The sequence below is a fragment of the Aptenodytes patagonicus genome, chromosome 3, assembly GCF_965638725.1.
Source record: "Aptenodytes patagonicus chromosome 3, bAptPat1.pri.cur, whole genome shotgun sequence".
Classification (NCBI taxonomy): Eukaryota; Metazoa; Chordata; class Aves; order Sphenisciformes; family Spheniscidae; genus Aptenodytes; species Aptenodytes patagonicus.
The window spans coordinates 49453160-49473935 of NC_134951.1; the positions used below are offsets into that span (position 1 = coordinate 49453160).

A 20776-nucleotide genomic window follows, 5' to 3' on the forward strand; every position below is an offset into this window, starting at 1 on the left:
AGCCTGAAAAAAAGAGAATCCCAGAGTGTCTTCCCATTATGTCACTGACTCGCTTGTGATCTTAGGCTTGTTGTTCCAACATTCCTGCTCCAACTTTCTTCATCTGAGTAATAATGAGACATATGCAAAGTCCCTAAATATCCCAAGTGATATGTGTTGATGACACTACTGGTGACACTGGGAATCTCTTTCCTGTCTGAGGGAGGACCTGATTCTGTGTAAACAGTTGTTGGCTTGAGGAAAGCATTGAGGGTTCCACGTCTGGACAGAAATGTAACCCAGGCAACAAGGGAGCGGACTCTGCATCAATGTAGTTGAGGTGAAATGATTACATGAGAGCATTACACATTCTATCTGCAATATTAGAACCATTCTGGGGACTGAAATGCCACATCCCTTTTTTTCCCCTGCCTTCCTTTCTCTCATCTTAAAAAGACACCTTTGAGTCACATATATTTGTTTGCCCTGTTCTATGTTTGCGCTCTGGTCAGAAAACTCTGGATAGTAACAGTGCAAATGCGGTCAGTTATAAAAGAATAGGGATGGAAACCATCGTGCACTGCTTGCACAGATGTTTGCTCACCCGACCTCACATGCTTCCCACCCTTTGCCTGCCCGCAGCGTTAACACGCCTCGCCTTGCCGGAGATCGCGGAGATCACTTGGTCACTCCCGTGGAGATCCCCGCGATTCCTTTCCCTCCTGCAGGACCCCACAAAGCTCAGCTTTCCGCGACGTCGTCCCGCCCAGTTACCCCACAAGCAACCCGCTTACTCCTGGCGTAGCGTCTCCTTCCCAGCTCCCTTTACCTCCTAAGGTGGCACGAAGCGCTTTGCTTTAGCAGCGCGTTTGTTTTTTACAAGAGTTACCTCCGTTACAGCTTCAGGCAAATGAACTGACTAATGAATTTTCTGCCGGCCATGGAAGTGCGCTGCAAGTAATTAAGGGATGTGCTGTGGGGCCGATTAAGCTGCAAGTCACAGCGGCCAGAGCCCAGTCGCGGCGAGCCCGTCGCGGTCTGTGCCGCCTGCGCTCGGCTCTACAATGGGATCATTGACTATTTATTTACTTCGCACAACAACTCTGCTGTTCACTTAATTATAGGAGCTTTTCAGTCACCAACCCCCACCCGCCCCAGCCCCATCTCTTCGACGCTCCTCGACCCCCCCCAGCCTCCGATAGCCAGGGGTCCCTGGTTGGTCGCTTGGGCAGATGAAGCGGAGCAACGCCTGAGCATCCTTTGTGGGGTGCGGGCAGCGCTCCCCCGCGGATCCGGGAACGGGAATTTTCCGTGAGGGAAAGGCGAGGGGACGGGGAGTTTCCTGTCAAACTGCACAGCACGTCTGCCCGGAGATCAGACCTCGGGAAGGCTGCGGGGGGGGGGCGCAGGGGAAATCCTGCAGCGTTTCAAGGCATGTCCGAGCCGCGAAACGAAAGTCGGGAGAAGGGGAGAACAGGCCTGTGGCGCTGCGGGGGCGAGCGCGGCCGGGCGAGAAAGGAAAGCATTGGCAACCCCGCAAGGGGGGGCCGCATTTCACACCCCAGCTCATTAGGGAGGCCTTGGACCTATTATCAGAGCCGCCCTCCCGCAGCGTTGCCGCTTAGGAGCGAGTCGGGCGGGGAGGGGGGACAGAGGCTGTCGCGGCTCCCACGGGGCGCGCTCGCCCTCCTTGCTCGCCCTCGCAGAAGGTTTCTCCCCCCCCCCGGGCCCCCTTCCAGCCTGGATGGGGCGGGGAAAAAGTGCCCGACCTCAGTCCCCGCTAGTCCAGGGAAGGAGCGGTGACAGGCGGGCTTCAGCATGTCGAAGGAGTCGAGAAGCGGCCGAGGGCACCCGCACTTTTTCTAGCACCCCCGCAGGCTGCGGTAGGGGCCCTCCCCTCACCCCCGCACCCACGGGGCAAGATGGGGACGGGCAGGGGTCGCTGAGCGCCGTTTTGCAGGCGGCAGGGTCCAACCCCCCACCCTCTCCGTGTTTACAAAACGGGCTCGGGGACCCGATTAGGAGCTCGGACTTTTAACGCCCTGAAAACTCGCCGCGCGGGGAGCTCGGGCCCCTCGGGTGGCGGCGGAGGGAGGAGAGGCGGGAGCGCTTCTGCTTCGCCGGCCGCCCCCGAAGCCCAGCGGCCGCCGGTGGTCGGCAGTGTGGGCGGGCATCGGCGGCGGCGGGGCTTGGCGTTGCGGGGAGCCGGGAGCGGCGGCCGTGGAGGAAGCGGGTTTCTGCTCCTTTAAAGGGCGCTGTGCAGCGCTCTCGACGGGAGGCGGATCTCCCTCCTTCCTTCCTTCCCTCCCTCCATCCCTCCCTCCCTCCCTCCCTCCTTCCCTCCTTTCCTCCCTCCTTCCCTCCCTCCCTCCCTTCCTCGGCCGCCGCTTGCCGCCGCCGTCAGTGGTGCCCGGACGCCGGCTGCACAGCAGCCCGGGCAGTCCCCGGCGTCCTGCCACCGCCCTTCCTCCCCCCGCCTCCGCCTTCCTCTCCCTCCCCGCTTCCCCGCCCGCAGCTCAAGGTAGGAGGACGTCCCGGGGTCTCCGGCTGGCCGCCACGGCCGGAGGAGTTGCATGCAAGTGAGGGGCTGCGTTGCGGTGGGGGGGGGGGAAGGGGTGAGGCGGGGGATGCACCGTAGCCGCGTTGTGCTGAGAGCGGCGCACCGCGATGTCTCCGGCCAGGTGTCTCCGGGCAAAGGCGGGCGCCGAGCTGGCGAACCCGGGCACTGCTGGGCTGGCCGGCTCCTGCCGCCCGGGTCTGTCCCTCCTGTGGGGTAGGCAAACCTGTCGCCTTGCTCTTTTCCTCCCTGTGTTGCTCCGCACCGTCAGAGCCGCCGCTGTCCCCACGCTGGGGGCGGAGGGGTGGGAAGCGGTGCGAGAGGCCAGGGCAGCGCAGCGCCCCGATGCCCCCCGCCCGGCTCCCGCGGTAGCCCGGAACCGCCCCCCACAGCCGGAGGGCTGCTCCCGCGCCGGGCTCAGGGCGGCCGAGCCGGCAGCCTTGAGGATGTGTCCCCCCGCTCTCCTGGGGGAGAGGAGCGGAGGTGAGAAATGGGCTCTAACTTCGCTAGAGTTGTGGGTGGACAACAGTCTCTAGTTCCGTGAGGTCTCCTCCTGCCCCTAGCCGGCCCCCACGGTGAGGCGCGGACAGCCCCCCTTTCGGCTTGTCGGCAGTCTTGTCATTTATTTCTGAACAAATTCTGCATTCTTTGGGAAAGCATCCATCGCTAACCCAGCCAGGGCGCTGACACTCTCTGTGTAAAGCAAGAGACATTCCTGCCTACGGAGTGGAGGCATGATTGCAGAGAGCCGTGTGCGCACTGAAAAGGAAGGAATACATTATAATGAAAACCGCTCTTCACGTTTTCCTTAGAAACTTTTGGGGGAGTTTGGAGCGTGGAAAACATTAAACATTCTCCTTCTCCTCCCCAAATCTTTCACAGCTTCCCCAACCCCAAAGCAAACTGAAGGGACGAAAGGCTGATCTGTAGATAATGTCATAAATGTTTGTTCTTGCTGCTGAAAACCTGCTAGGAAAGTGCACTGCCGTGATACCCAAAAGTGCCTGAACAAGTACGTCTATTGCATACTCAGTTCGTTAATTAGAATGCACGTCTTTCCACTAGCTAAAAATTAATTACCATCTTAAAATGTCATTAATCATCGGTGCAGCAGAAACTTGGTTGTAAATTTGGACTGAGCTAATAACAGACAGAGGAGAACCTATGGTTTTTATAGCTGGTGGGAGTGAAGTGCAAGTGGGCCGCAATGTGTTTTTAAACCATAATATCAACATTCATTTGAACACTTTGGCAAACCTTTAAAAAGGGAGGACTGTGTTACGGCTTTGTCAGCAAAGCTGCAATACTTGCTTCTAGAGATCTGGAGAGGCTGGTCAGGTGTTGCGGTAAGCTGTGGCTCTCCTCACACCAGATTGCAACAGCAGGAGGACTGTGGTGGCATGTGAATCTGAAGCGTTTGCAAGGATTTGCCGAAAAATGTCCGAGAAACAAAGCTTTGGGGACCATATGTTATACACATACTAAATTTATATCAGTCGTTGTTGGGAGAGGACAAAACAGTAGATTAAGTGGTATAAAAATTCTATCATCGGTTCTTAGAGACATAGCTATGACCTGAAAATGAAAGCCATTTCCTTTTTAAAGTAATATGGTAAAACTATACATCCCAGTAGGTGGCAGCTAGCGGGAACTGGGTTAACTTCTAGTGTGATAACAGCACATGAAAATATGATCTGAAGGAAAAAGCGCCTGATATAATAAGGTAATCAGAATCACCTATTCCCCTTTCCAAATGAAATATTATGTACATAAGATCACCATTTATACTTGACACATAACTAAAGAACTTAGTAGGCTTTTATTACCCAGAAAAGATTTAAAGGCCTTAGATTGTCTATTCTTCTTTCCATGCCAATAGCTGGAATACTATTTTTCATATCAGCTTCACTTGAACATTGTCCTTGTGTATTAAAGATGTGTTACTACCATGTCTATGATAGATGACCGAAATGTAAACCAAATCAAAACATATATCCAAGGAACTGTAGATTTCCCAGTTGCTGATCACTGAAGCGTGGAGGGCAGTTTCATAAAGACTCTAATCTGAAAAGGACCGTGTAAAAGCGGTGACAAGCCCCCAGAACACAAGACCAGCTTCTCCAGCAGAACATTTTATTAGGGATTTCCAACCTTTGCACTGTATGGCTTACAGGGAAGGAAATATGAAAGGCGTTAAGAACATTTACCTGCTTTCATATTGAAATCATTCTGGAGGGTGGACAAAAATATCTTTTATAAAGGTTACCCTTCCTTTTTCCCCCCTTCCCCGAAGGAGAAATGAAGCTAAAGTCCAATTAACAGAAAAGGAGTCTAGGGTGGTGAAGTCTGAGGCTTTAGTTAATTGTATAGCCTAAAAGCGGTCTTCAGTCACCAAATATTTAGTGAGTTCTAAACATCTGATGTCTTGCAAGATTTACTTTTTGATAAGGAACTGATATTCTTGAGAAAATAACTCTGGATTAACTATGATTTTCCTTCAAGGTGGGAGCTAGGGTTTGAAAGAAGGGGGGAGGGACGTTAACACAGAGCATTAGGCGATGTGTGATAGCAGATAAGGAGGAGAGCGGTACTCCTTCTGAACCCATAAAATGCCATAAAAGAGCTGGCCAGCCAACCTAATCGAGGGTATAATATGTGTCTTTAAAGAAGCCGATAACAGATTTTAATTTCCTTTCCGTGCTGTGAAATGGCTGGAGGGGAAAAAGAAGGCGTTTTGACACCTGAAGTGGCTGGTCGCGTAGGCGCGGGGGCCGCGGCGGCGGGCTGGGAGCGCTCTCCGCGGTGCTGAAGGAGCCGCGCCGCCCGCGCCTCCCCGCCGCGGCGGGGCGGCGCCGGGCGCTGTCCGCGGTGCTGAGGCCGCAGCCGGCGGTGGCGGGATGTCAGCGGGGGGGGGGGGCACGAAACTTGGCTCGAGTCGCAGGCGTGCGACCAGGGGCTGCGGAGTGGGCTGCTGAGTATTTAACAGTGCAAGGAATTAATCGCAAGTTGTTTTATGGTTCCAGTTATACGCGCCTCGGTGAGTTAGGAGCTCCGTTGGGCTTAGATTACAGGTAGCTGTACTTTTTTTTTGCGAGAGGCCTTAGAAAATCAGACTGTTAAACAGGGGTCACTTTGCCCAAAGTTTATGCCTTGTCTAATGTGCTAAAGCTGACCATGAATGTTATATTTTCAAAACTGCTTACCAAAACCAAATTAAATTTAAAAAAAAATCCGTTTAGACAGGAAACTACCTCTGAACATTCACAATTTAAACAGTATCTAAAGATGCCTAATGCCCTTTATTTCAGCAGCACCAGGGGAAAGAGGAGGGAGGGAAAGAACGTTCACAAGATTCACGTGGGCCCGTTTTATTTCTCCTTGGATTAAGATAAAATATGAACGAGTAGAAGAGAATAAGCGAAATAGAAAATACAAGAAAAGGCATCTCTGCATTTTTACTGGGAGATATTCTAAGTGTGAACTGAAGGAGTCGCTAGATATCCTTGCTTTTAACACTAGGTGTTCTTTTTAAAGTGCTCCAATAGTCAAACGGTCTGATTGAATTCCCTGCTAGACTGCAGAACTAGCCATTCATGATACTTATTTTTGACACTGCAGTTATGCCTCCATCTTAAAGAAAAAAAAAATCAATGATGTTTAATAATCCCCTCGCAGAATGTACATTTCTTTTCATCAGCGTTTTACAGTGTTTTAAGTAAATGCGTGCAGAGGAAATCAGTAAGCCATAATGATAAAAAGTTACTGTGAATTGATAACACTCTTAGGGATACAGAGCACCAACATTACAGGTTATAATTTAAATGCTGCTATTACTAATTTACATGTCTACAATACACAGATGTTATTTAAGAATAAACTGTAACTCACCTCTGCCATGCTCTACTGCCGATAGATTCCACAGAGTGTTCTCATTAGCTTGGCATCATCGGTATTTATTTCTGTAAAGTCAGGTTTATTCTGTGTTCATCTGTATGTATCTGTGGGGGAAGTCTCTCAGTGATATTTTCTTTAGTAATAAAAGGCAGGGAGGGAGATAAAGGAGACAAAAGATGTCTGTAGGCAGAATGTAGAATAAAATGAATTCATTTTCCTGGTGGGGAATCTAGGAATTATCTTTTAATATTTGTAATAAAGCTTAAGTAGGTTCAGCAAAAGCTTCACTTAGATTGCACAGTCTGACAGTCCCGGCTCAATGTATTTTAATGGATACAGGCACACAACTAGTAGAAATTCTGAAGTAGTCCACAGAATGAGTTTATCTTCTTTGAAACACCTGGCCAAAAGACAAAAGTCTGTGGCTGCATTTGCAAATACAAACTCAGTATCCCATTATCAAACTGGGAAGTGCTATTGTTCTCACTGAGGACTGCAAAATGACAAACTATGTAGATCTCTCAGTACAGGGAGGAACAGCGATATTTCCATAATACTAGAGTGAAAGGAAACCAGAGTGCAAAATAAGAGAGTGGCAGAATAAAGTGCAAAACATAAACTAGTAAATCCCCAAGTTACTGTCTTTTAAGCAACATTGCAATTTCAAGAAGTTGAGGGAAGCAGGTCTGTGCATTCAACAAGGCTGTCCTAGCGCTGCCGATTCCTGTTTACCTTGCAAAAGCAGGCTGGTGCTCCGTGATCACTGGGTCCGGAGCAAGTTCCTAAGGACAGTCAGTATACAAGCCATCGCATTTACCCTATTTCATGCATTAACGTGAGTAACAGTTAGTGAATGTGAATGTCATGATCTTTTTTTTTTTTTTTTTTTAGCCTAAACGTCACTCTGATAACCTGCATGACTTTATTGTCAGCCTTGTCTTTCACAACTCTAAAGCTAAGTGATTTCGACCCAGGCAGTCAGCTATTAAAATGCATGAATTGATTTTTACACAACCGATTCCCTTCTCCCCTATAGCTCCCTCTCCCCGCCCCCCCCGCCCCCCGCTACTGACCCTTACAGCTATTGTTCAGAACAACTGAAATACTAATAACAATTAGAAGCATGTAAATAAAACCGAGCTGTTTTTTTCCTCCGACAACGCTAGGCGATCAGATCGCTTGCATAATAGAAATTGGGAAGGCTGTCTGGCAGGCAGCCTTAAGAAGAGAAGAGCTATCTCAATTTCTCTCACTTAATCTTGGCTTCGCGTCAGAAGCTGTGCAGCAGTGCAGTAGAACGGGAGCACGGCGAAAGCTTCGCCAGTAAAACGGCTGGTGCTCATTGACTCTCGCTATGTGGCGATACCTCAGCGATTTCTCGAGCTGGATTACCTATTGATTTTCCTCCTTTCTTGCCTCCCAGGTTTACTCGGCTGGACATTGTGTGTGTTTGGATTTCTCAAGGATTCTCCCCCGACTAACATGGATGTCCCACCATTCCTTGCAGTTGAAGGTTGCTCCTTGGCGCAGTGAATGAAGAACATGCAGGGATTGCTAATGGGTTTGGGAAGCGTAGACTCTCCTCTCTCTGTGACCATGCCGTGATCGTGTCTGAGGGCCATCAGTTTACGTATCCTCATTCTCACCCTACCGGGAAACCTGACGGCTTAGAAGGGGGAAGTAAGGCAGCGCGTGTGTGCATAGAAACATCATGAAGATTATTTCCCCTTTTCTAACTAATCCAGTCTTCAGATGCACCATTAGACTCCTTCTTTGCTTACTGTGGATTGGATATTCTCAAGGAACCACACATGTATTAAGATTTGGTAAGATTTCCCGACACTTTTTTCATTAAGCGTTTAAGCCTGAATGCGATATGCGTAGGATTGACTCAGAGGGGGGTGCTGGGGGAGAGCTGGGTCGTGCTACCGGAGTCAGGCACCGAAGCCCCTCTTTATTTTGCATCCGGAGGGATGAATTGCTGTGTGTTTTTTCTGTCGCTGCAGCTCATTGTAGCCGTAGTAACGGCACGATGATGATGATAATTATAATAACAATAGAGAGAAAAATGACTGGCAAATGCGCTTGCCTAAGGCTCTGCGCAGCTTGAGTGGCTTCCTCGTAATGCACCTTTTTTGTTTGCATAGTAGTGGAAAGCATGGCTAATACGGTGCTTGATCAGTTAAAAATCTGTCAACTAGTTGTTAAGTTTCGGCCGCCCGCCTCTGGTCCACTCGAGCCGATCCCGTGTGGGCGCGACGCTGTGATTTGAGACCTTGGGGCTGGTTTCCCCTGGAGCGTCTGCCTGGTTGTTTGCCACTTCGGTGGCGTTTAAGGTTAGAGAAGAGATGATTTAAGTCTTGAGCGGTAGTCGTGAAAGAGCCTTTGCGATACGTTTCAAAATCACAGCTTTTCTACGCGAGGAAAGTTGTATGAGTTCCCCCCCCACCAAAAAAAAAAAAAAAAAAAGAAAAAAAAAGAAAAAAAAAGAAAAGTCATTGATCAGAATGAAATTTCAAGGAGAGTAGAGCGGTTTTACAGTTTAAAGACTATCCCAGCTGGACCATGAAACTAACCTTAACAGCCCTGCCTGCGTACGCGCGCGTGTGTACTTGTGTACAGACGTGTGTACAAGCAAACGAGCGAGGGAGACGTTTCAGCCGCTGCATCCCCTACAGAAGTTTCGCAGTAGGGGCGGGCAGGACGGAGACGAAAGTTAACCGCAGGTCCGGAGGGAGCTGTGCGGCCCGGGGAAGTCCTCCGGGGCGAGCCACAGCGGGAGCCCCGCGCCCGCGTCCGCGCCCTCCTGGCCGCCCGGCCACCGCGGGCGGAGCGCAGCGCCCCGCGGGCGAGCCGCGGAGGGGAGCGGCGGGGGGTGGGGGGGGGGGGCAGGCCGAAAGTTACCTCCCCAGACAAGCGGGATCCTCTGTGCCTACCGCCAGCATGGTTGGAGGTCTCCCGCGCTGGCCGAGATAAGCTGTAGCAGCCGCTACATCCATTTCTGTGGGGCACTGGAAGCTCTTGTCTCCGCCTGGGAGTAGTGCCTTGGTTTGTATCTAATTTTGTTTAAATTCCCCCCCGCACACACTTTTATGTGGAGGGGAAGGTGGGTAATGATTAAAAAGTCACCAGGTTGTTACTGATCTCGTGTGCTGAATTCCTAGTAGTACTTATTTTCCGCTTCCATCTGGTCTAAAGGTGGTGCTTAAGGCACGTTGCTCTTAGCAACCGTCTTCAGGAATGCTTGTTTCTTTGGACATGGCTAAACGGATCCGTATATCATTGCGGGCTTTATTTTGTATTCAGTCTGATCCATGATCATGGCCGTGAAATCAGTGCTAGGGCTGCCTGTAATCTGATACTGTCCGGCTGTCTGTCCTTCCACGAACCGGGATTCATAACCGGTGCCGAGGATCGGTCTCTAGGAGTCTGAATTACTTTCAAGGGTAGCTATGTAAACAAACATCTTCCCGGCCACACCGTTAGCAAGAGGTGAGCTTTCCTCCTTTAGATTAGATTCTCTCTGACTTGTTAGTCCAGTGTACCTATAGAGATAGCCCTGGAGAGCAGCGTTTTGATAATGATTAGAATAATAAGTAATCCCGAGACTGAAGGGTGGTGCAGCGGGACTCCGGTGCCCGGTGACATGGTCGCGCATGCATGTATTTTTCTAGGCTAACTTCTCTTCCCAACTGTCTCCTGGTCCCACAGTCGGTTAACGGGTCGTGCTCACTCCATTGTTTGTAAAAGCAAAGTGTGAGTCCGCTTCTGAAACGCGGCATGCTTTTTCTTGTCTTTCCAAAGAATTGTCGCCAACCCATCTCCGAGCCTTAGAAGTAGGTAGGGAGCGGTTGGTTAGTTTATTTTAGCATGGAAAATGTTAGACGTAAGAGAGAGCGAGGAAGACTTTTGCCCTGCTCAGCCGAGCCTGTTGCACATCTTTGCTATACGGAGTGTGGATTTAGCCCAGTCCAGGTGTGGAGTGACTCTGTCTCTGACCGCGAGGGAATTCCCGCTCCTTCCCCAGAGGCTGACATCTCTGCCTCTGTGTAGGGCATGGCGGGGAGGAGGGAAGGAGCAGCGAGTGAGCGGTGCAAAAGCTTTGGTTATTTCTGAGAGGGGAATTCCCCGCCGCCCCCTCCGGGTTCCTGTGCTATCTGTCCCTTCGGGATGTCCTTGCGACCAGGAGGACGGGATGCGGTGCCTTCCCGTGGAGTCCTTCCCGAGGAGAAGCGAGAGCTGAGGAGGTTCCCTCCAGAAGGCAGCCTGCCAGCCCCCGCTCTTCTTCCTCAGCCAGCAGCGCTATGGCAACAGGGGAGAGCTTGAAGCCTGCCAGAGCTCCAGCCCCCTCATTCCTCCTGTGCAAATTAACCACCATGGATTCGCATTGTCCTTCCCACGGCTTCTCTCATTGTTGGGACTAGCCAGCATGTCCTTTCTCTCTCTCTTTCCCGCTCTCAAGCTACCTTTTAGCAACCACAGAGGGAAGTCGAGCCGCCTGGGTTATCTGTCAAATGCGGGGGGGTATTTTTGCCTGCGCCTTATGGAGCAAACACGGGGAGAGGCTGGTGCGATGGCATCATTCCCTCCCCAGCGGCACTCACTCAGGCATCTTGACGCCCGCCTGCTGCTGGAGTAGGGCAACGCGGTATTTGGGCTTCACACCAGGCGCCCTTCCTAAATGACGCCTTGCTTCATGGGGCGTGCGGCCAAGCTCCCTCCCTTGCCCTTTCTGAATAGCTTCCTATAAGCAAGCCCAGGGAACGCTGGGGGTGAGGCTTGTGCCCACGGTACTCGAGGGTTTCAAACGGGAACAGTCCTAAACCCTTGCTGCGGACAAAAGGACAGGTCCCGGCTTGACGAGGGAGAAAAGCAGCAGCTTAGTGTTTGTCTCTCCGCTGTGCTAAGTGTGATGGAAACCTTTTCCTTATCACTTGGCACCGTACAAAAGCCAAAACAGACCGCCAGCAGAGCCGTTCCGTTCTCGGGGATCACGTTGCGTAGCTTCCCGATTCACCGCCCCTGAGTAAGAGCAGGCCCAGGGCAGCGGCTCCCCAGAAACACCGGGTAGCTCGGCAGAGCAGCAGAGCAGCAGCCCAGCCCAGCCGCCTCTCCGCCCCCCACCGCTGGGCACGGCGGGCGGCCTGGGGCCGGCTTCAGCCTCCGCCCCGCCACCTTTTCGCAGGTCCCCTCGCTTCTGCCTTTACCTCCCCGGGGGCATCCCAGCACTTTGCCCCGCAAGGCTGAATCAATAAGCCGTTAAGAGCTGTTAACCATCAGCAACTGCTCACCTGTGTTTCCAGAAACCCGCCCCTTCTCCTTGCCCAAGGCAGTAAGAGGCCGGGCCGTTTAAAACCCCTCTTTTCTTACCTATTCCTACACGGGGCATGAATGTCGGTTCTTTGAAATCTGGAGCACTCTAAAACACCCTCCTTTATTTAAATTGCCCCTTTCGGGCCTTGTCTCTGCTGCTGTGAGCAATTCGTCTTTCCTACAGCAAAGGTGTGAAGAGGGACCGGTGGCTGGAAGGCGAAAGTGGTTTGGTCATTGCGTTTTCTCATTCTCTCTCAGGTAACTCATTATTCGTGCAAGTGTGGTGAAAGACTAAAGACCTCCACCGCGGGGGCCCGCTGGCCCGATAAGTGTTTCCCCACTTCGTGAGATATTTTGTTTTCTTCAGCGCATTCAAAAAGAAGGGTAAAAAAAGTAGAGGGCCGTGTCGGTAGTCTCGACCCTTTGTTGCTTTGGACTTGCCTGACTTCAAGCAGATGGGGAAGGGAGCTGAATGTTGTGGGTTACAATGAACCTTAAGGGGGGGTGGGGTGGGGTGGGGTGGTGTCGTCTTCCAGGTCAAAAGCAAAAGAAAGCCAAGAGAGAGATGGGAACACTTTTCAAAGAACGAAAGGAGAGTTTTGAACTCTTACCAGAAAAACTTACTACTGCTGACTTTTTCTTTTTTTCCCTAAAAACACGGACACCAAACTTTTACAAAGCTAGCACTTTCCCCGTGCCCTCCAAATAATAATAATAACAACAACTGCAAAGCAAAGCTGTATATGATCATGTAATCTTTGGGACTGAAGAAAAAACAACCTCTTTTCTCAAATCCATTGTGGGAACCTGGAAAGAGGAATTACTATACACTGGAGACATCCTCCGTGAAGATTTAGCACGGGTGTCATCTGACGTACTTCTTAGCTGAGCTCCTTTGGCTCAAACAGATTGAGTTTATCTCCATATAATTGTTTTTACGAGATCGAGCGTGGCAAAACCAGAGAAGAGGCCAGCTCATCGCGCCCACTCATCGTGCAGTTGCCAGCGGGTGTCGAACCAAACGTTTCTGGGATTCAGGTGACCATTTTAACATAGTAGCATTTAAAACCAGCCAAGTCACGGAGCAGCAGTGAGAGCTAGCTCTGTGCAAAAGCATGAGACGAGTTCAAGTGAAAAGTACCTACTGGGTAACCATGTAGTTTTCCTAGACTGGACCTGAATTAGCTCTCCCGGATGCGCGCTTTCTTTTGTTTGGATTTTGCACTGACACCCTTTTAGTGGAAGGAGGTAATCTTTCTGCCTGTATTTAAGAGAGCAGTGAGAAATTGTACGTATCTGGTTTTAGTGGGGAAGGCAGTCTGCCTTCGGATCAAGAGTCCGATGAAAATCTGCAAAAGAAACACTTGTGACGGCCCTCAGAGGTCCGTGGCTTGGTAATTCCAGTATTTAGAGCCAATGAAAATTTTACTACCAAGGACAAGAAGCTTTCAACGTGTGTTAACATCCTCACGGAGAGGAGTTCAAAATCAGTCTTATAAACAACAACAGAAATCTTTGAAGGAATGGTAAGGTTAAGAGCCTCGGGAAGGCAGCAAGGAGGTGAGAAGCATTGTTATTGACTGGTCTAGATTAAACAGCACAGAGGAAGATTTCAATTTGATAACGTCACAGCCCTTCCTGTTTTTCTTTGCTGCTTCTGCTGACAATTTTGTAAGGTAATTAAATTGGCTGATTGAAGTCACAGTGGTCATGGGGCGATAAAGACCGTTTGGATTTAATGGAATTTAGAAACAACGGTGTGCTGCACACAACTCTTGCAGAACGAGAATTTTAATGACTCATTCAGGGTACTGACTACATAGAACGTCCTGGACGAGTTTAATTGAAAGGGCAAAGCAGATTAGCTGTATACAGTCTTTATTGCACTAGATAGGGGAATTAGAATTATCCTTTTAAAAGACTCATTACTGCATTATCAAGATTTAATGTAGGTTAAGAAAGCTTTCATTTGTGTGGGCTTTCTGGAATATCCCCAGATCCTTTCACCCACAGCCTTGTAAAGGGATTTTCACACAATTGTCCGATAGATTGGATGCTGGGAAGTATAACTCGCTTCTTACTGACTGGTACTTGCCTTTTGAAGTGATGCAAAGTTCAAGCAATACCTCCCATTTAAATGTGGTTGCTGAATGAAATGGTTTCTGTCACCGGAGATAAGAAACCAGAGAAAAAGAGATTTTTCTAAAATCAAATATTACAGATTTTTTAAATTTTATATAAGAGAAAATCCTCTCGATTCAGAAAAAATAAACCAAATATTCTGTAGGCATTGCAAATAATAGCAGGTCTTTGTCCCCTACTTAATAAATTTACCTTTTCTGTTTCTGAGTTTTAACCTTCATCCTCTTTAATCTCTTCCAGAGGAGCAAGTACTAGAAGTTCTGTCAATAATGCAAAAGAGGGACTAGAAGGTGCCTTATTTCCATACTCCTTAATCTGAAAGGCAAATTAATGTTTCCTGAATAAGCTTTTTATAATGTTATGCTGTAATGTATGTTGGAAGATTAGATTAAACAATATGATAACATAATGTCATTATGCTGTCACATCGGAATTGGAATACGGAGAAGCAAAGACCACTATCATATTAATACTTACAATTTTGTGCTTCCCCCCCCCCCCCCCCCCCGAGTCTTTTGGCTTCTTTATTGTACAGTAATAATAGTCTTAGGTTTATATAGTGCCTTCAATTTAAACAGCCAAAGCTTTCAGTAATGCAAAGAGTACAGAACAAACATGTAATGATCATTATTCCAATAACTGGAGCTCAGCCAGCTCTGGATAAACTAGCTGGTATTGTAATACTATGTAAAACAGTAAATAGAAGTTCAAAAAATGTATTCTTAATTTCATTAAAAGGTAATTCTTAATGAATTAAAAGCACAAAGCTTTTTTTTCTTTGGGCGAAAATTAGAAGTTACCCATGGGTGCGGTGCTCAGTGCTGCTCTTCCTACATTTCCTGAAAAGATACGCTCGGCTCAAAATTTGCAAATGATTTGGATCAGCCTGGATTCAGATTTCCTTGAACATTACTCTTGTGTAGTCTTTTCCAAAATGTTATTGAAGTAGAGTAACTCATCTAGGAATGTGTTTGGTAGCTTTGTTCGATATATCTTTCAAATGGAATACACATTCTTAGACAATATATTTTTAAAGTGTGTCCATTTCTAGGTGTTTCTGCCTGGGGTATATAAAAACGGGTTCTTTGCTAGTATTGTGCCTGGTGTCTACAGTAGGGGTAGTTTAAACCACAGCTACACTGTAGTCCTTAGATAACAATGTTTGTCCTTAGATAACAATGTTTTGTTATCAATGCATCAGAAGGTTAATTCATTTATGGCTTTTACAGAATTTCATCTTTATATTTGGGGAAATACATTCATTCACATTAGCTGAATGTCTATTTTATTTAATTTGTATTTCCATTGCCAAACTCTTTAAAACTTTTATTCAATAAAACAGTTATCTGGATTTATGTTGAAAATGTCTGTCGATATTTCAGCATGAAACTGCCCCCTGATTGTTAGAGTCACTAATTCTTGTATTAGACTCAGTAACGCTCTGACAGAAGAACAGTCCAGGGAGAGCTTACTTACTATGCTGTCAGGAACTGTTGTTCAGGAGACTTGACAAGTTTTTTAATTCAATGTATGATGGCTTTTTTCTTTTCTTTTCTTCTATTTTCATATTTTACTGTGTGTCTCTGATGTTTCCTAATTATATAAACACTCTATCTGATTTCAATGTGTGTAGCTAAATCTTAAAGTACTAAATGATCCGTGCTGTATTTTTACAGATGAATGGAAAAAGTAATGTTGTTTTATGGGTGGGCAAAATAATTTTGAAAAAACAATGCTTTTTTTTTTTTTAAACTTTTGCACCTTGAGTCATTTGATCCCCTCCCTCACTTCCTCTTTTTCCTTATATTTTTTAATAGCTGAAATGGAAAATGATTATGTATGTATGAATGTTATTTTTCTGGTCCTTTTTGGAAAGTCTTTGCTTTTCTAACTTTCTGGGAAACCGTATTAAAAATCAAAAAAATCTGAAAGGCCTCATCTCTTTCTAAAAACTAAACTTCTAGTCCAAGCCAAGTCAGGCCTCCTTTGCAGTATTTGGAGACTGAAGGAGGCAGAAGGATTAGACAAGGTTGGCTTAAACTGGATAACTCTTACATGGCAAAAGTTAGGCTAGATGAACTGTGCCTTTCATGGCATCAGCAATGTGGAGGAAGTGAAAGTGGATTGAGTAGGGATTTTTGTTTTCTCTCCAGGTTTTGAGTTTTATTACCACATACTGAGCTTAAATTCCCAGGTAGGAATTTAAAAGGGAAAGATAAATATATTAATGGCTCAACACCTTCTTCCTGATATTAAAATACAAAAAAATGCTGAAACAGAAACTGCTCACTCATTCTGCTAAAAACTCGCCAGCAAATGAATGGTGCTTGTTTTCACAATAGGTAATCATAATCAGTCCTGTAAATAAGGACTTGTTTGTGAACATATGTATTTAACTGATAAACTTTACTCAATAAACTTCCGTAGAGTAAGTAATCAAGCTTTCTTCAAAAGATGTAGAACTACTTCAGCGTTGGAAGAGCGTGCCATCTTCACATTTAGCTCTTTCTGTATCTCCAGTAAAATATTTCAAATTAAGTGTCACATTTCTCTGAATATAAAAATAGCTATTACTTTAAAGTGGTTTTTGTCATAAGGTAAGTGACACTGAATTTAAAACACTTTCATTAAAATGCTCATTTACGTGCATATACACACTTAGTAGGTAACTCTGGGTAAATTTATTAAGGATTATTTTATAATTGAACTTGCCATCCATTTGGGCTTTTGTTCTTCTCCAGGAGCTAAATATATACCAGCTATTTCAATCAGCTCAGGGGCTAAACATAGATCAGCTGTATCGATTAGCTCATATTTATGCTGTTATTTAAAAGTTACACAATTAGGATATGACTTACTGAACAGTCTATAATAAAAATAATTACACTAGTAAACATGAAACATTTACAAGAAAATCTGAGTCTCATAGCTCACCATGGTCAAATTTATGACTTTAACTTTTTTTTTTGAACATGTAAGAAAGTAATTAAAGTCCTGCCTCAACAGTTAACATTGTAAAACCTTGAAGAAAGTAATTTAACTTGGAGACCAATCAAATCTTCTATTCCTACCTATATTTTCAGAGTCAGTGCTCAATCATCAGCCAATACTAACTACCTAGATTGTCAGAGAAATGCATTCCTTGATAGTTTAGTGCTAAGTTGATTTATGCTAGTGTGTTGGGTTTTTTCCTTAGTTTGTTGGGTTTTTTTACACCACATGATATGAAAACTGTGTGTACTTGGTGAAGTTTCTTATATGTAGTTATTCACAACAACAATTTATGGATCAAATATTGAAATAAGATAACTTGTAGTATACTTTAGGTCTGACCCTTTTCTAAGTTTCCATTCAGGTCAGCGGCTTATCTTAGTACGAAATGAAATAAGAATCAGAGTTGTAAATTGTAGGACACTGTTTAGAAAAATAATGTTTTAGATCATTCTAATGCCAAAACTAAGTAATTATGTTAAAGTCCACGGAAATTTGTCTGTTTATCCTAAGTATAGTCATTGTGTAGATGAGCTGATGATAGAGTATTCTTCCAAAGATGCATGATTAGGTCCATAGCTACGTTGAATGACATAGTACTCTTCAAGTCAAGACATCTGTGCTGGTTTATATTAGCTATGGATCTCATTCCAGAAACTGTCTTTCCTTAATTTTTTTTTCTAATTATCTTTTAAAATTGCAGTACACTTTTTTACACTTAAATTTGTCATTCACTTATTGTTATTAATAATATTTAGCAATGTGCTATAAAAAAAAAATTGAACACAATAGAGAATAATTTCAACTAGTGTTTTTTTTTTTTAAGCTGGAAGAGGTATACCCATTGGTCAAAGATACTGCAGTCCAACAGTAGCAATACAATTTGTTTCACTGATCAAACACTGCAACACAATCAGAAACATTGTGCTATGTAGATGTATATGTGAATAACAAAAAAGAACATGAAGATTACATACATTCTCTTACTTTCTGTAAGAGAAAAGTATTTTCTAAAGCAGTAACTTCATTGTTATTCAGCAACATTTATCCTACAAGGCAGGAAATCTTTAAAAGAAATTCTATGTTACTTATTCATTAAGGAATTAGGTAATAAGGTACATTAGGGAAATTAAAATCATACAGAGTACTCTAAATTGGGGGAATTAATTTGCTTTTAAAATGTTGCATCATAGTAATTTTTGGGTTTATATTTGTTAACTGGAACATGTATGTTCAGCTTGCTATACACATTTTACGCATTTCAACAACTGAAAGTTATTCATAAAATTCATACAGAACCTTTAAGAAATTATTAGCAAGCATTCAAGTATTATATTAAAATTCATTATTCTTGCTTCATATTGTGCCATCTAACAAGGACAAGTGACAGGACTCAACCTTAGGGAATCTAATTTGTAACATTATTGCTTATCTGATTTTTACTGTTCGACAATGTTTACACTTTTCATGACTTACTATACTGACAAAAAATTCCTGTACTCATGCGGATAATTTTTTAATTCAAATTGAAAGAGAACCCTAAACCAGCTACCTTTTTCCAGTTAATAATTATGCATTAAAAAAATATTTATATATTCTTGCTTAGAAAAATCTAGTCTTTCTGGTGTTATATGGCACCCATATGTGCTTCTTTCTAGTCCATGTAACAATGAGCTTTTGATATTTCACTCCCTGAGGCTGGTATTTGAAAAGATTACTGTGCAAAATGGAAATGTAAGGCCAATGACCGGTCATAGCTAATTTGATGGCAAATGTGGAATTCTTCCTTTTAAAAGAAGATATATTAAGTACTGAGGGAGTGTGTCTTGCTAATTTGTAAGAACCATGCTTTTGAATCAGTCTATTTTCAGAGCAGTGTGATTTTTGGCTAACAGTTTTGTGGTGCTTGCCTCTATACCTTGAGATGCTGGTCTATTTTAGACACTAAACTACTTAGACATGCCCCCAGATATCCCTGATTACACTATTCTCTTCAGTTTTTTGGGAAAAAAATAAAAATAATAATAAAAAAAATGATAGGCAGCATGGAGGTGGTTTGAGAATAATAATAACGCAGATGTATTAAAGGCCATTAGTGATGAACAAACAACACAGAAAGGAATTGAGAGGGGTTAATGAAAAAAAAACCAAAACAAAACACTGTTTACCTACAAAAGCCATATACAACTGTGCAAATAGTAAGATTTTAGTTTCTGTTCAGTCAAAAAAAAACCATGAAGATGGTACTTGGCAAAATGATCCAATAATACCAAAAAGGAAGTATAGCTTTGTTTTTGTAAGCTAAGAATTTGCTCAGTTAAATCCCTTTGCTTGTTATTGGATATTGAGTATAATGTTTACATAAAAGACAGAAACATAGTTAAATAAGATATTTATGCTCAGATTTGGTCTTTTCTTGGCCTTGAAGGAAACACACGTGGGGTCAGTTCAGGGGAAGTGGTAAGCCCTGTGCATGCCTCATCTGTAAGCAGCTGAGGGAAGAAAATGGAAATTTGTGAAAGATACATGTGACTTCCTTTCAGTACTGCTATATGTATTTATTTGGATGTCCTTGAGAAGGAAAGACTATAAAATATGACTGTTATTAAGGCTTATCTCTTCAGATCTCGGCAGACTCTATCATTCACGACATTCAATATGCCTGCAGAAACTTACTGTGTGACTGTGATACAGCTAAGAAAAATGTGTCCAGAAATGCATTAAATCAGACTTCCTAATGTCTTTTCAAACCTACCTAAACAATGAAAAATCACATTTAAAGATCAAATCAACATTACCTAGTCACAACATCTTCAGTGTTACCCATTTGTGACCTCTTGTGTCTAGATATTGGAGATTTCAAATTTAGCTATGCATTTGCATCATTCTGTGATCACTAACGTTCATTAGACATTGCATTTGCTGGAATGTAAGGTAAGACTATACCATATTCTCATGTAAACAGCGTGGGTTGCTTTTCAGAACATTTTCCACTCTTTTCATTCATGGAAAGATGCTTGAGTTGGATAAAAATGTTGTGTCTAACTGTCTTGTGGGCAAAGTAGCTCTGTTCACATTGATTTCCTTTACTCTCCTGACTGTCTTCTAGTTTGTAAGAAAGTTGCAACGCATGTTTTCAGAAGCCTTTTTTTCCCCCTGTTACCACGGACCATTAAAAAAAATCCTTTCTACTTTGGGGTTGCACTATTTACTGGTTTCTTATTCATCAGAACCCATTTGATGGTTATAAGGACAGAAAATTAAAAGCTCTTTGTCTACTCCACTCTGGTTATATATTTACAAAAGTAAACAGCAATATTTTCACTAATCCATATTAACAACAGATTATTGGACTTTTGATGATAAGTCCCTTTATTATTTATCTTATTTTTTGGCAGCCATTGGAGAGTGACACAATATTTTTGTGACTTGAACAAAGGAACTAGGCAGCAATCATCTTACAAGTACAGCCTTGTGTGAATGTGTGCACATACATATATTTTTATGCGGTGGTGGCCCAAATGAAAGAAGGGGGGGGAGGGGGGGAAGGTGGGAGTAAGTGTCCTTTGCTGGAGTTGTCTTTACGAGAATTGCTTGAGGGTGCATCAGGGGTCTTTGACGGAAGGACTCATAAGGACTAGCCATCTGCTTCCTGACAAGTAGTGTGAGCATGGGATAGCAAAGAGCTGTGAAAGTGGCAGAATCTGTTCTCACGTGGTGTGGTCTTCATGAATATTTTCAAAGTGGTTGTGAAAACAAAAAATTTTCAAGAAAGAAGCTATGAAATTCAGCAAAACCCACACAAAGTCAAGCATATTCATGAAGAAAAAAAAAGAGAATTGCTACCCTAAGAAAGAAAAACTAAATTCTGTGAATGAAGCTATGGATATATATATGCTC

At 44.7% G+C, this 20776-nt stretch overlaps 1 protein-coding gene across 3 annotated transcripts in view; it reads left to right on the forward strand.

Moving 5' to 3' along the window:
• The first annotated feature begins 2400 nt into the window (after positions 1–2400).
• The window catches only part of GRIK2 (glutamate ionotropic receptor kainate type subunit 2), a 452717-nt gene continuing 434341 nt past the window's right edge, over positions 2401–20776 (forward strand). For 2 of the 3 annotated variants that reach the window (XM_076333303.1, XM_076333305.1), the window contains exon 1: positions 7723–8256. In XM_076333303.1, coding sequence (XP_076189418.1) covers positions 8142–8256 — 115 coding nt within the window. In that variant the 5' untranslated portion in view covers positions 7723–8141. Of the gene's footprint in view, positions 2501–7722; positions 8257–20776 lie in introns of those variants that run through there. The other variant, XM_076333304.1, reaches the window with a different exon arrangement.